This window comes from Nelusetta ayraudi, unplaced genomic scaffold (assembly GCF_046127955.1).
Source record: "Nelusetta ayraudi isolate G7.1 ecotype Tasmania unplaced genomic scaffold, CSIRO-AGI_Nayr_v1 ptg000019l, whole genome shotgun sequence".
Classification (NCBI taxonomy): domain Eukaryota; kingdom Metazoa; phylum Chordata; class Actinopteri; order Tetraodontiformes; family Monacanthidae; genus Nelusetta; species Nelusetta ayraudi.
This window is the reverse complement of record NW_027466069.1, coordinates 7,062,748-7,077,546: the sequence shown is the minus strand read 5'-3', so window position 1 is coordinate 7,077,546 and position 14,799 is coordinate 7,062,748. Positions and strand designations below refer to the sequence as shown.

The 14,799-nt window shown below is 46.1% G+C and overlaps 1 protein-coding gene across 3 annotated transcripts; it reads right to left on the bottom strand.

Moving 5' to 3' along the window:
• Positions 1-9: 9 nt before the first annotated feature.
• plod1a (procollagen-lysine, 2-oxoglutarate 5-dioxygenase 1a) lies at positions 10-13,011 on the bottom strand. Of its 3 annotated transcripts, none has more exons than XM_076026706.1 (19): positions 12,788-13,011; positions 10,768-10,859; positions 10,459-10,592; positions 9,624-9,787; positions 7,797-7,909; positions 7,208-7,271; positions 5,945-6,042; positions 5,739-5,840; positions 5,525-5,656; positions 5,313-5,434; positions 4,458-4,562; positions 4,239-4,364; positions 3,587-3,728; positions 3,270-3,383; positions 3,122-3,187; positions 2,881-2,985; positions 2,650-2,796; positions 2,067-2,192; positions 10-659 (listed from the first exon to the last, which is right to left on the bottom strand). In XM_076026706.1, exons 1-19 carry the CDS (start codon positions 12,876-12,878, stop codon positions 504-506), a joined length of 2,199 nt encoding a protein of 732 aa, XP_075882821.1. In that variant the 5' UTR covers positions 12,879-13,011; the 3' UTR covers positions 10-503. The 3 variants fall into 3 exon arrangements, with proteins under 3 accessions (XP_075882821.1, XP_075882820.1, XP_075882822.1); XM_076026705.1 differs by lacking the exon at positions 2,067-2,192 and adding an exon at positions 1,661-1,786 and having other exon boundaries at positions 12,788-13,009; XM_076026707.1 differs by lacking the exons at positions 2,067-2,192; positions 12,788-13,011 and adding exons at positions 1,661-1,786; positions 11,808-11,931.
• Positions 13,012-14,799: the final 1,788 nt, after the last annotated feature.

Genomic DNA, 14,799 nt, shown 5'->3' with positions numbered 1-14,799 from the left:
CTTGAAGACTTTTTTTTTTTTTTTTTTTAAACATTTTTATTCAAGTTGTGTTCAAAGCACCACTGAAGGTCTGCGGGGTGAGAAACCCATTTAAAAAAAAAAAAAACAAAAACATTTCATTCTCTGAACAACATCCGTGGACACTGTTAAAACACGGAGCTCCAACATGAAAACAACCAGCGAGTGTTTCTTCGCAAATAAACTATACAGGAAATAAATAAGTCAAACAGGAAGTTTGGTGAGTGGAGTGTCTCTTCAGGGAGGAGGGGGGAAAACTGCTCTGGCCAACTATATGGTTTATGAAACAGGAGCTGAACTCCAGGTGGCGTCCTGAGAGGAGTCCAACTGGAAGGCACGATGGGAATCTTCTGCATGTTGGTCCACACTGCACCACTCTCCAGACCAGACAGAAACGGGATGCTGAGGTCAAGGGGTGTGTGTCTTTGTCTGGTCTGAAGGAGCTGCTTCTGCTGCTGGTGGTGGTGGCGCCACCGTCCGGCTGCTCAGGGATCCACAAAGGACACGGCGATGTAGCGGACGCCAGCGGTGGTGGGCAGGCCCTCATGGTAGTGGGTCAGCCGGCCCGGGTGCATGAGGGCCCAGCCTTTGCGTGGTGCCTGGACGGAGCAGTCGTAGCGCAGGAACCTGCAGCCGCCGCCCTGCAGGCAGCAGACGGTAGTGCCATGTTGGTTTGGTTGCATAGGGGAAATGAGTGCACTGAACAACTGCACTAGTGTAAGAAGTAGCAAGTACACAGAGGTGTTTTTTTTTTTTAGGTATACACCGCCTATGCGGTTGCGTAGGATGTCCCCCTGGTGGCGGGGGTCAAGTTGAACCCTCCTTCCTTTTAAATTCTGTTATAATACATGTTACTGATGTTATTTTGGGTGAGCCGGGTAGGTGCAATTCAGACTAAATGTATTACATCTTCAATCCAATGAAGATGTAGCTGTAATAATAAGTTGTGAGACTTTTTGTGTGTCGCTAGATCGAGGGTGGGTTCTCAGGTAGAGCATCAAGTTGGGCTTGAAACGCCACTGCTCAACGTTTCTGTTTCGGCACATACAATAGAATTACAAATATACTGATAATGGCCAGTCTGCTATATTATCAATACTGATGATTCTGATATTTCAGACCAAAAGTAAATCTGTTTTTGCCTCATGTGACCTGCTGTCATGTTACACATAATTTCCCACAGACGACGCAACAAACATCATCACAACTTGGAATAAAGTCCAGAAATCTATTGATCATAATTATAACTGAAGCTGCGCGACGGCCGTCTGTTTGGTGCATTTTTTTGAACCAAAGATGCAGGGAAACGACACGGACGCAGCCATAAGGACAAGCGACTTCAGCTGCGCGTGCCGCCATGCAGACAAGACAGAGGCAAACCAGGCAGGCCAAGGGCTCAACAAAGAGGAGACGATGGTGGTGATGATGATTGCCATGCCAGAAATATGGAGGCATTTCAGGTTTGACCTGCTACTTCGTAACTCTGAGAGGTCGGCCTCTGACTGTTTTGTTTTTTTTTTGATAGAGCTAATGTGAATCCAACTGTTCCACAACCAAGTTGGAAAAAGTTGCAGTAAAACAGACCAGATCTGACTTGTTTATTGATTGACTGACTGCTGCTTTAAACCGTCCTGCGACTCACCTCGTAGTCCTGGCCCCCTTGATTGAGCGCTAGGTTTATAGTGAATGTGGAGGCGTCGTGGTGCGGTCTCAAACTGGGCTGCTCGTCTGGCTTATATCTAACTACAAAGGCCAAGTCAAACTGAGCCTGCAGACACAGACACGAAAAGGGAGAAGAGAGAGAGAGAGGTGTCATGCAAGCATTAGCACAAGGAGATGAGGGGATGCTCGCTCGCTCGTTCGTTCGTTCGCCCGCCCGCCCGCCCATCGGCCGGCTGCAGCTCCTGCACAGGAAAGAAAAGCATCGGCTCCCGTCTTTTTCGCTCCGCTCCGGCATTCCAGACAGCGCAGCAGCCAGAAGATCACCGGCATCGTCACCACCGCTGCGGCCTGTGGGGGGGCGCCGGCAGGCCACCGCCCTCATTTACCTGGTAGTCGACGCCCTTGCTGTTGAGAGCTATGTTAATGGTGAAGGTGGAGGCGTCGTGGTGAGGGACGAGCAGCGGCTGCTCGTCGGGCTTGTACCTCACCACAAAGTTCAGTGGGGTGGAGCACTGACAAAGAGAAGACACGTTGGTCAGCAGGAAGACAGGGGAGAGGAGAGAGAGAGAGAAAGAGAGAGAGGGAGGGAAGGAAGCTGCCTGCAGCGGCCAGGCGGCCCTGCAGGGGGCACTGCGCCACACTGAGCTCCTCGGTCCGTCTCCGTCACACCTGGAGCCAAAATGACTTTATTGCAAAACTATAATGAATGGACACACACACACACACACACACACACACACACACACACACACACACACACACACACACACACACACACACACACACACACACACACACAGCGATGGTTTATATGCGAGCTGATCCTAGTGGCTGACCCCAGGTGAATCATGGAAGATCTAGAGGAGAACTAGAGGAGGCATGACAGAATTAACAGCAAATACCAGAATTCCCTCCACCCTGTGAATAAGCACCGGCGGCGCCCCCCTGTGGTGGTACGAGAGGCCTCACCCTGGTGTAGTAGCCCGGGTACATCTTCTCCGTGATGGGCGCGATGTACTCCAGGAGGAACTTCTGCCACTCCTTCTCGTAGTTGATCTGGTTCATGTGGATGTCGATGGTGGGCACGTTCTCGTAGCCGCCCTGGATCCTGGTGTCCTAAGCGGGAGGGAGGGAGGAGCGACAGCGGCGCCCTCAGCAGGATTCTTTAGGAATTTAAGATCGGCCGACAACGGAATTTACCTTGCTGCCACCTCCGGACCACTTCCCAAAGTGCTCCATCTCCTCCACCAGGTGGTCGCAGGCCACGTCGGAGAAGACCGGGAACCAGTAGACATCAGGGCAGGGCTGGAGGAGGAGATGGGGGAGGGAGGCTGAGTGATGCAGGAGATATTCTTGAAGATACTAGAAGACCTGATGAAGTTGATGCAATTTGTGTGTGTGTGTGTGTGTGTGTCTCTGTGTTGTGTGTGCTGTTCCTCACAGTTTCAATCAGTTTGTCCTGCATTATGCGAGTGTAGTTCTCGTTGATGTAGCGCTCCTCCCAATCCTGGAAGGGGAAAAACACAACACAACTGAAGAGGGTACATATGGCAGGTTTTGATCTTTCAGCGCCGAGGCGTCAGTCTCACCACAGGGTTTTCAGAGATCTGCCACAGGTCGTTGTGGAGATGGTTGGTCTGGTAGTTCTCTGTGGACAGGATGCGGCCAAACGTGTGCATGTTGGAGACGAACATGAAGACGCCCTGAGGAGATGCCACAGCCAATCAGAGGTCTGCCTGCATTTTGAAGCTCTACCCATATTGGTTTTGTTTAGCTTTACGTGGTGTCACAGCCTACAACAGAGGAGGTCTACCTATCCTGCAGGGTATTTAGCCCTGTGTTTACAGCCTCCTGCTGTCATTTTTTTGTTGTTGATTGTTTTTTTTTTCCTCCTCCTCTGACTGACCTTTGCACGGACGTTGTGGCAGAAGGCCATGTCGGGGTCCAAGGTGTGAGAGGTGAAGAGCTCGAAGTCTGTGAGCTCCGAGCGCAGGACGCTGGCCTTCACCAGGTAAACACTGGACAGGTAGGGCACGTTCCACACACCCCTGAGAACCAGCACAGGACCGTCAGCAGCAGCCGCAGTTGAAACGATGACCTTCTCACAATCAGCGCCCCCTGGTGGACCGCACTGTGCATACTTAGCACGTCATTAAATCTTTACTGAAAACACACCTGCAGCCATCACCGCTGAAATTGGTTCAGTTGTTGTTGTTGTGAAGTGTTCTCATTTTGCCACTGCTATTTTTTTATTGTTTGTTTGTTTTTTTATCTTGTGTGTGTGTGTTATTGTTTTATGAGCAATAGACGAAATTGCACAGCACTTTGCGGCTGAGGCCGCTGGAAAGCACTCTAGAAATAAAGACTGAATTTTGTGGCATTTCAGGGCTCACGATCACGTCCCGCTTGTGCAGTAACCACAAGGGAGGAACACACAAAGACAGTCTGAAAACACTTCTTCACAGAGCCTGTGAGAACGGATCGGCGCCGATTTCGGGATGGGAATCTTGACGATGCAACCTGCTGAACAAGCAGATCAAGCCCTCTTCTGTGCTCACACTCTGCGCCCTTGGACGATGTCCACGTAGTCCTCAGAACGGGCGTAGTAGCCGTCGGCGCTCAGGCCCCCCCAGAAGTTACTCCACAGCCGACCGGCTCGAGTTATCATGGGGGCCACGATGGGCCTGATGGGTGCAACGGACGAGGAGTTAGGAAGAGGCAAATATCAACATGCACTTGGGTTCTGTCCCATGCAAAACTGATGATGAAACACTTACAGGTTTTGTTCGATGAGAATTTTCAGCGTGTTCTCGTTCTTGAGGACGACTTCGACGTCCATGCTGAAAAAGTAATCGCAGTCCGCGTCCTTACGACAGAAATCGCTAGAGGGAGACAAAGACACACACAAAACAAAAGAAACCCTGTCAGAAACACGCCAACACAAACGGATGGGCGTTTCATCTGCAGAACAAATCGTGTGAAAGTGAAGTAAAACTGCCTCATTTGAATGTTTCTGCTTCTTTTGTGCCCAAATTCAGGGTTTTATTTTTCCTCCCCGACTGAAGCCTGATGGTCACTAACCTAGCAGAGCTATCAGTGTCCTTTGTGGCATTACAAAGCAAGCAGAAGAAGTAAAGGGTACTTTAAAGGGCACTTTGTGTGACATCACAAAGTGCCCTTTACTTCATCTGTTTGTTCTTCTGAGTAAAGTAAAGGAAATGACTGACTTTTCTCATTCCTGGAGAGTTTTACATGGACTGGATTTCCGTGGGTCACCGTCCAAAAACATGCGTGTTGGGTGAATTGGAAATTGTCTGTAGGTGTGTATGTGAGTGTGAATGGTTGTTTGTCTCTATGTGGGGCTGCGCTGAACTGGCAACTTGTCCAGTGTGTCACCCTTCCTTCACCCTATGACAGCTGGGAGAGGCTCCATCAGACCCCTGTGACCCTGAGCCCAGGAATAAGCAGGTATTGAAAATGGATGGATGGATTTCCGTGGGAACCTGGAGAACTTTTAAAGGAACCCACTTCATGAGAAAGTCCAACCTGGAACCTGGAATCAAACCCACAACCTTCCAGGAGTGCATCGGAGGCCACTGCTAGCTTAACCAAGGGCTGGTTGAGGAACTCACAAGCCCAAGTTGCGAGACTCGGCTCCGTCCATCTTCTCCTCCGGCCCTATGAACTTGACCTCATGGTAAAGGCTCCCGTGATCCCGCAGGAAGGAGCTGACGTGGCGCTCGTGGTGGGTTTCCTGCAGCGGACGCGGAGGAAAAAGACGGGAACAACCTGAGCAACCCGACCTCTCCGGGAAACCCGCTGAGGACACGGACGTCCCGCTTACCCGGCTGTCGATGAAGAGTTTGATCCTGTTCTTGGGATACTGGAGCTTCAAGAGTCGCTCGAAGAAGACGGTGACGAAGGGCGTGGGCTGCTGGATGAAGATCGCCAGCACCACCAGAGGGTGTTCGCTCTCCTGCCGCACAAAGACAAGCGTCCTGTCACAGGCCAAGTCAGAGGCCTCCAGAACAGAAGAGGACGACGGCGTGAGAACGGACCTTCAGACCGGCGAGAGGGAGGAGCTGCTCCTTACACGCCGTGCATCCCGACTCGAAGGTCCAGGTGTTGGGGATGTAGTTGCCCAGGTAGTTGATCTGGAGCTGGGGGAGGATAAAGATTCAAGCCCGGCTGCCACCTTTAACATTTCTCCCCGATTGGCTGATGGTCCTACAGTCTACGCCTGCAGCGATTGGCCGGTCGCTACCTTGGTGGGTCCGTTGCCGTGGATGACGACAGGCAGCGTGTCGGATGGCAGGTTTCTGGCTCGGACTCGGCCGTCCTCGAACTTCAGCACGACCTCGTCTACACACACACACACACACACACACACACACACACACACACACACACACACACACACACACACACACACACACACACACACACAAAGTCAAGTCAGTCAACGACAGGCTTTCCACCAACAAGCTTCTTCCACCAAGAACTTGAACACATCCAGCACGCACACACACACACACACACACACACACACACACACACACACACACACACACAAAGTCAAGTCAGTCAACGACAGGCTTTCCACCAACAAGCTTCTTCCACCAAGAACTTGAACACATCCAGCACGCACGCACGCACACACACACACACACACACACACACACATACACATTCCTTCGTCTGCGTTGCTCCAGACTGGAGGCAATCGCGCAATCATGTCTGAACGTGCAGCTTCGCCTCCATCACAAGCATCCGCGGCTCAACTCGACTCAAAGTCTGACTGGTGATCTCCGCCAAACATATCAATTGGTTCTGTACAAATTGATCGCTGCTGCAGTACCACTGGAAACCACCAGCAGTGCGGATTACACATCGAGACAAACTGGAACAATGCAGAGAATAAGAAAAGGCACAACAGAAGAGACCAGGGATGTACTAGAAGAAATCCATAAAGTGCCACCGCTCTGTCAGCGCGCTTATTTCTCAAGTGGCCGCGTGTGGTATTGCAGACAAATGCCATGGGGCCCAGAAAGCATTTTCCCAGAGACCACAACAGAAAAAATAAAACGCCTGTAAAACAGTTGACAGCTCCGGAAGAGCAGCTGCTTTTTTTGGCTTTATAAAATATCCATGCGGGAGACAGTTTGATTTGGTCGTGATCGTGCATGTAAACGTGCACGGTGTCACTTTGGAATCCGCATGTATTGTTCGAGTTTGATCCCACCTGGACTCTTTGTTGGAATGTGCTGGGCAATAACAGGAACGTTCCTGTTATTGCCCTGCAGCCTTGAGTTAGAGCCAAAAACAGGGAAGAAACACAACTGTTTACAACAAACGAGTGTGTAGGAAAATAAGGTGGTTGGGGGGCATTTGCATGAGTCACATGAGGCTGGATGGCTCGCAGAACAGGTGTCTACATCACAGTAATGACACACAAGTGGTCAGAGGTGTTGCAGTCACCGCCATCAACTCACAGCTAGAGAGCAGAAACAAAACTGCAGTTACTCACCCAGGGAGCCATGGAGGTTCTGGAATAATCTGCATTTGCTGTCCAGTGTGATGTTTATAGATTTCTAAGAAAAAAGAAAGACAAGAATACTCAAGCACTTTGCAGATGTGCTGCAAACAACCTGCAGGTGCATGAAAAACACTAACTGAGCTTTGCAGCGCAATTGTTGTTTTTCAATCTAAACACACTCTGCAACTCTTCCTCGCACCGTTTACGTCCATATGCTGCAGAAAGAGAAGCACTTGATTTGAGCGACTTTCCCCACAGAGCTGCAGGAGAGGTGCTGATGTGAAACATCTGCGCAGAAAGGTCAAGAGTCTCATGCCAAGGCGCATTAAAAATTTGATTGACGTGAATGTTACGTGCGATCGCATTAAAATAATAGGAATAACAGGGAGGAAGTGCTGAGCTGGCATCAAGGGCCAATAAAAACAGGGGCAGAACTTGCAGCCTGCTAATTTGACTTGGCACCTCATGTTACATAAAAGCCTGGCATGGCACATTGCAAGGACTTCTCCTCGTGATATGTATACAAACAGACAAGAACTCTTGTTGAAGAGGGACACGGAAGTGAAACGGACGTCCTCACTCTTTTAGCGGCGTCGATGTAAATCTTGGTGAAAAACAGCTGGTCGCTGTCGTCGTCCTCTCCCGACCAGTCGGCCACCAGCTCCTTGATGTTGGGCAGGTAGCCGATGAAGCCTGACGACAGGAAGAGGAAGTGAGGAGAGAGTGCGAGGCGGAATTCAGAGTTCCGTTTAGGAAGCAGTCATCGACTTTCCCCTTTGTGAATTTTCCGATTTCAATTTGTGTTGTTATTTATTGTTGGTTTTTGTTTAGTTTGTTTTCTCCACATTGCTGTTTCATCTATTTATTTCTTTGTTATTTGAATCTGTTAATTTTTTTATGTTTTACATCTTTTGCTTCCCTTTCTTTCTTTTGTTCCTCTATATTTTGTTTATCACAAAGAAGCAAAGTGACCTCACAGTGCGGGGTCCCGAGTGGGGAGGGGTTTTCGACTTTATTCTCAACATTTTGACTTACTTCACGTTGACATTAATTGCTAAATTTCAATTTTATTTACAAAATGTTGTCTTTTTTACGTCAACTTTATTCTCGAAATTTCAACTTTGATCTCAAAATGTCACCTTTATTCTCCAATTGGAAACTTGGGGGGGAAAAAGATCTTAAAATCTTATTTTTTTTTTCTCATCTTGTGGCCCTAATCCTCTTCTGTAGATTCTAACACTGCAGCAGCAGGGGTTGCTGTGCAGTGATTTTTATTTATTTATTTTTTTTTAGGAGTACAACCTTTAATTTAATTGGCAACCTTTGAGGCTGCTGCTGTCAAGCTGTTTTAACGTGCACAGTTTGGCGTTAAGTGGAGGTCTCCGTCTCCAAAACTGCTGCTGATGGTCCCATAAAGTGGTGGCTGCCGACTGGCAGCCTGCTGGGCGCTCGGCTGTAAAAACGCACAGTTTGCGTCGCATTTGTGTCTTCAGTCCTGGTAGCACGTCATTAAAAAAAAAAAAAAACTAGCAGCCACGTCGGCACTTCTTTGGAGCACAACAGTGTGAGACGGAGGTAGATGTGCACGGTGTGAATACAGCTCGAGAGAAAAATAAGATCATGAATCGGGGATGAAGGTTAGAGAACAATGGTGTCGCCGCGCTTTCAGATGCTCTCACTGTCTGGCCGGTTGGGAGACTGAGGAGAAGGTGAAAACAGGTTTTGACAGGTTTTGTCTTCACTAATCTCGTTGAAAAACGTCCCTTCGTAATTTCAGTTTAAAGTTCCAATTAATCTGATTTCCAATTAAATGTTTCAAAAGTAAAATCTCACTTTTACAGTTTTAATATATGCTTTCTAATGTAAAAGCTGTCAGCTATGTGATGTTCCCATGCCTGTTCGTCCACTTTTCACTTCTACGCTGGAACAGGTTTTAATTTCACAATCGCAATACTACCACCTACAGGTCAGAGATACTTGATGATTCAAGTGAACCTGATAATTCATTGGGAAAAAAACACATTATTAAGATAACAAGCATTTTTGATTGTGTCAATCCCAGACGGAGTTGCATCAGCCAAACTGGGCTGCCAGAGTCGGAGGAGCCATGAAGAGGATGTAATTTCACACCATGGAGTCAAGACGAATATTTAGGTGAGTTCTCATGTTTGTAGAGTCACAACAAAGACAGGGATACAACCGACAAGCAGAGCTGTGGCCTCGCTGTCTGCTGTGTTTGCTGGGAAAATTGTAACAAAAAGAGTTTTAAAACCATTCAGTGTGTCGCCAGTTCAAAAGTCTGTGAGTTTTCTCACGTAAAAATATGTGATTCCACTGTAATTTTTCCAACATGCTGCTGCTTTAGAGGATTTACGAAGCGTGTGACGGACAGGACTGATGGACTCACCCCCTGAGCCCAGGAACCTGTTGCCCTCCCGGACATGGGGGTGTTTGTCCTCCAGGTGACGGTCAGGCCAGATCAGGGTCTCTGAGGAGAAGACCACCTTGTGTCTGGCCTGCTGGAACTTCTTCAGCAGCTCTTTGGGGCCCGAGGCGAAAACCACGTCATAGCTGCGGGAAAGATAGAAACATGTTTGCGTCATTAAAACTCACAAAGGGTACTGAAAATGTCAGGATGCTATATTTCTGGGGGGGTTATTTGAAAGGTGATTTTAGTCACAATCGTCTTTGTTTGTGTATGAGATTGAAATTGTATTATTCAGGGTCGGATTGCTGTCAGATTTGACTCAAGCCCTCTTTTAAGTTGTTAATACATTATAATATTATAACTACAACAATAGTGAAATTTGCATTTTTCCAGCAACTAAAATATGGCATTGCTATTTTTCATGTCTGTGTTCACATGCAAATCAACTTTGACTGAATCTCCAAATCTGAGCTGACTTAGCTGAATCCTCAGCTTTGGTTCCTCTGCACAAACAAAAAAGTTTCCTTTCACTTCCTCTATGTGCGCACATTAAACAGGGGGTTAAACATTGAGCTTTGGAGGTGCTGCCGGGTGAACTGGTGAACTTTGAACAGCTGTTGCCCACTCGGCTTGACGTCATTCTGCTAAATGAGAGCAAACCAGGACCCCCGATTCAGCAAACAGAGACATATGTAAAGAGGGCATCCATGAGGAAACAAAACAAACTGTGCACACACACTGTTTTGGCAGCTATGCAGCCTCACATCATCTGATGAGTCATGACTGTGAAGCAGGTGTGGTGACATCACTCTACCTGTCGATGAAGAGAATGACCTTGTCCTGATCCTTCACCTCCTCCAGAGCCGCTTTCAGAAGTCGGACCTTCTGGCCTCCTCCTGGAGCTCCCATGTAGTCACCCCCCTTCCATTTCTCACCCCGACCGATCACCTTAAAACAACACAAGCATTGGCTGTCACTGGGAAAATTAATTTAACAATATTTATCTTCTCACACATCTTAAAAACTAAGTTTTGAGAGAGTTTCCTGGAGACTGATAAGGGACCGACTTACGTATCTGCTCCTACCCTGAAGAAGAACTCTGATCTCACCAGAGTTTTCCTACCTTGACGGTGTAGTTGAAGTGTTTGGCCGTCCTCAGGAAACGTCTGAATCCATCAGTCTCTTTGGTCGCAACGGTCACAACGAGGAGTTTCTCTGAAAAACAAAGAAGAACGGGACAATTCAGCGTCAGTTTTACTATCACCATCAGCACACCTGTGACCAGTACCAACTGGTTTGGAGAAAGTGGATCATGTTTAATGAAAGCTATGGAAAGGAAGCAAACTCAATTCTTGTATAAAATACTGGGTCAGACTTAAACAGCTTTTAAAAATGAATACAAAAGTCCCATCTATTCAGTAAATTAATATAATTCATAATAAGGTGGTTTTCTTGGGCAATAGACTACCAGTCAACCCTTGTGAATTTAATGTATTTTCTTTCATTCTCATGACGATTGACTGTGCAATTTCTCACTGAAGGCAACGTATGAACACACATGGAATTATGTAGGAAACAATAAAAGTGTAAAATACAAGTTTTATATTTTATATTTAAATTCTTCAAAAATAGCCACCTTTCAAAAAAAGCATATTTAGAGTCATTTAACGTGTTTTTATTTGCTGCATAATTACTTATATCTTGCTCATATAGTTGATGTCTTCAGTATCTATCTGCGGTGTAGAAAGTTGTAAAGATAAAATAAAAAAGATACATAACAAGGTGTGTCCACACTTTTGACTGGTAGTATACAATTCAACAAAAAACCTTTATTTACTTTTCCAGTATTTGTGTGTCCAGAATTGATCATAATAATTCACAACAAATTTGCCCTTCTACCCCCAAATACGCCGAGTTAAACCTTCCTTCTCCCTTTAAGACTGTTTATGTATTGACAGTTCCCCTGAGGAGACCCTGCTGGATGTTGGGGTCTGCTCTGGACTCCAACCAGACACCAACCCTGGAGGAACCCTGCCGCCGCAGCCTCGGCGGTAGGCGAGAGCTAATGTTAGCCGAAGCTAACGCTAGCCCACCCCCTGACTGCGCAGCTAGAAGCCCCGTCCACGTCAGCGGCATAGGGCTCCTCCATGGCACTTACGTTACCTGCGTGAAAAGTTTCCCAAACGGAAAGACTGGCTGAACGGCCTATTGAATGGCGCCATTTAAGCAAACATTTAAGAATGCCCTCACGTAACAACAGAGGCTGGCGTAGTTAAAGCGCTCGTCTGGTGGTAATGAAAAATAAACTACTACCCGGCATGCACCGAGCGTGGAGAGCAACAGCTCGCGCATCAACAAAAGTCACAGACTACTTAAAGTTAGCGGCGATAATTAAAAATGATGATAAGCATGATGATTGTGTTTAAATTAGACATTACTGTCGTTATTAAGGCACGCGGTAACATTGAATTACTATCTAATGTCACCATGCAAGTGACATGTTCAATTTAAAATGAGCTAAAGTTGGTTTAAAGTGGTTCGCTTTCTCAAAGTTTAATGCCTGTGAATGTAATTACACATAATAATGATGATGATGAAAAGTAATAACACCATTGCACACCACAAGAAGGAAAAACAAACAACTTTCTTTCTTGTCTTTTCTTTTAAATCATGTTTAAAAAAAACAAAAAACAATTTACGATGCAACGCTGCAGTGACTCGAGACAAATTCTAAGACTCTGGTCATAAAAAACAAACAAACAAACAAAAATCACCAATGCCGCAAAGCAAACGCAAACTAAGTTCGTCACAAGACTACGTTCCACTAGTTGTCGCGAACTTAAAGACAAACACGACAAATTATGCAAACTCTTCAAAGGTTAACAATAAATCAAAGCTTCGCTAAAGTGGCAGCAAAAAAAGAAAAAAAAGAAAAAGAAAAATGCGTGAGCGTCCGGTAATGGAATCTCCGTGGTGCACAGCGTCCAAAAAGGGAAGGAAAGATTCCGCTACTCAAACTAAACCGGTCTCTGAATGTGTTCATGACAAACTGTGCAAGCCAAACACAGACTGGAAGTTTCTACGCGCGGCTAAACCAGCGTGTGCCCTGGACCTTGGAGCAGGAACGTCGCCCCGTCCCTTACCTTTGGATAGCTGCTTTCCCTCGCAGCTGGTCAGCGGCAGAGACACGCAAGCGAGGACCGCTGCGAGCAACAACAGCGACGAAAGTCTCATTTTGTCGGCTTGCGGGGGAAGAAAAAAAAATGGAGTGAGTGTGACTGAGAGGGCCAAGTGGACGGGAACTGTGTGTGCTCTCCACCGGGCGGAGAAGAAGGCAGGCTCCAAACTTCTTCTTCCTCCGCCAGCCAGGCAGCACCGCCTGCCGGACCCCCTCCTCCCTCCTCTCGTCCCTGCCCACTTCTCTCTGCACCCCCCTCCCTCAGCCCGAACTTATCTTAAAATAATTGAATATGTATATGTATTTATTTATATTATTATTAAATCGTAGCACACGTGTCACACGAGGTCAATATTGCACATACAGAAGCAAGGTTTCCGATATTTGGGTTCCATCGTAACTACGTTAGCATTTCGGTGTTGTGAGCGTATCCATCCGCAACGCCCACTTCCAGAATTGAGAGGAAAAAAAAGACGTTTGCCAAGCCAGCTGTTGGGAGGACATGAGCGCTTGCACGTAGCCTATTCCCCCGATTCACCGTTCATTTTTCTTTCTTTTTGCTGTGTTAAGAGCAAGTAGAAGTTGGACATTTCACAGAAACAAAGAAAAACTCCGTAATAACATTGAATGGACAGACGGTACAGTAACTGTGACTCTCAGCATCCGTAATTATCTTAACCAAACACATAAAATTGAACATTTACTAATTCCAGATCCGTTGGATGCACTTCACATGTGGATGCAACCATAAAAGAGCCGTTTAAAAAAAAAAAAAAAAAAAAAAAAAATCTGGAGTGGGGTGCAGATGATTGGGCAAACCTTCTGACTGTCATATTCAAAGCAGTCAGAGCAAGCACATGACCAGCCTCATGTTTTTTTTTTTTTTTTTTGCAGTTAATGCAATATTTGTCTGTTTGAAGCGACCTGGCTGCCTTGTGATATTGTCATTACCTCGAATCTTTTTCTAATCACATTAATTAGTAAGAGCCATGTTGGTGTGTGTCTTTTCTGCTCTGTCCCGCTTGAAACAGTGTTTATGAATCGCAACTCTTATTAAACTGGAGGTACAGGATCCAAACATTTCCCCTCTTCCCTTTTCCTGCAAGCAATGCATCAGTTTGCACTGCACATTAGTTGACACGTTTATTTTGAGACACTTATTCTGGCTGAATAAGTGTGACCACTTATTCAGTGGTCACACTAATTAAAACACAACCCCTTGTGTTTGTGGGTAACCCCAGTTTCTTTTTGTTTTCGTATTCTATCTCAGCACATTTTTGCTTCTGGCTCACAAATAGGAGCCTTTACTGACAGTGACCACAGAAATGAATCTGATGTTTTTTTTAGTTACCAATTCACACCTTCCCGTTCACATATTCAAATTGGGTTAAAATTACATTTATGCTGTATGTGGAATGTGGTAATAAATGACCAGAAACAACAGACATTGAATCCAAGAGCTTTGAACTGTAAATTCAAGTGGAATTCTTGAGGGCCTTTAAGTTATATTTTCTGATTTCAGATCAGAGAAACGTACACGGTGGCCCTGCACCATAATATATGATTTTTTTTTTTTTTTTACATATTGACAAATGGTTGAAGTTTGGATTTGGGATTCGAAAATCACAACAATAAAGTAGAGGGTGAAAGAAATGGAATGCGTTACCGGGACTTGGCTGCCATCTTGTGGTCAGAATGAAACGCTGACCATATTGCTATTGAACCAGAGCGCAAGAAAGTGCATGGACTGCCGTAGCTGCCGTGCTTCTTATTAATATCATTTAATTTCTTGTGCTTTCAGTAACTACACCGTTGTTTAACTGAAAGATTACTTTTCTATTTATATTGAAAAACAACAATCTTGTTGGTGATTTCAGGAGCCTACTTACTGTGTAAACCCTATCAATAATACAAATACTATCATTTATATTTATTTAACACATTTAACTTTATGAAGCCTGATAGTTTCAACGCATT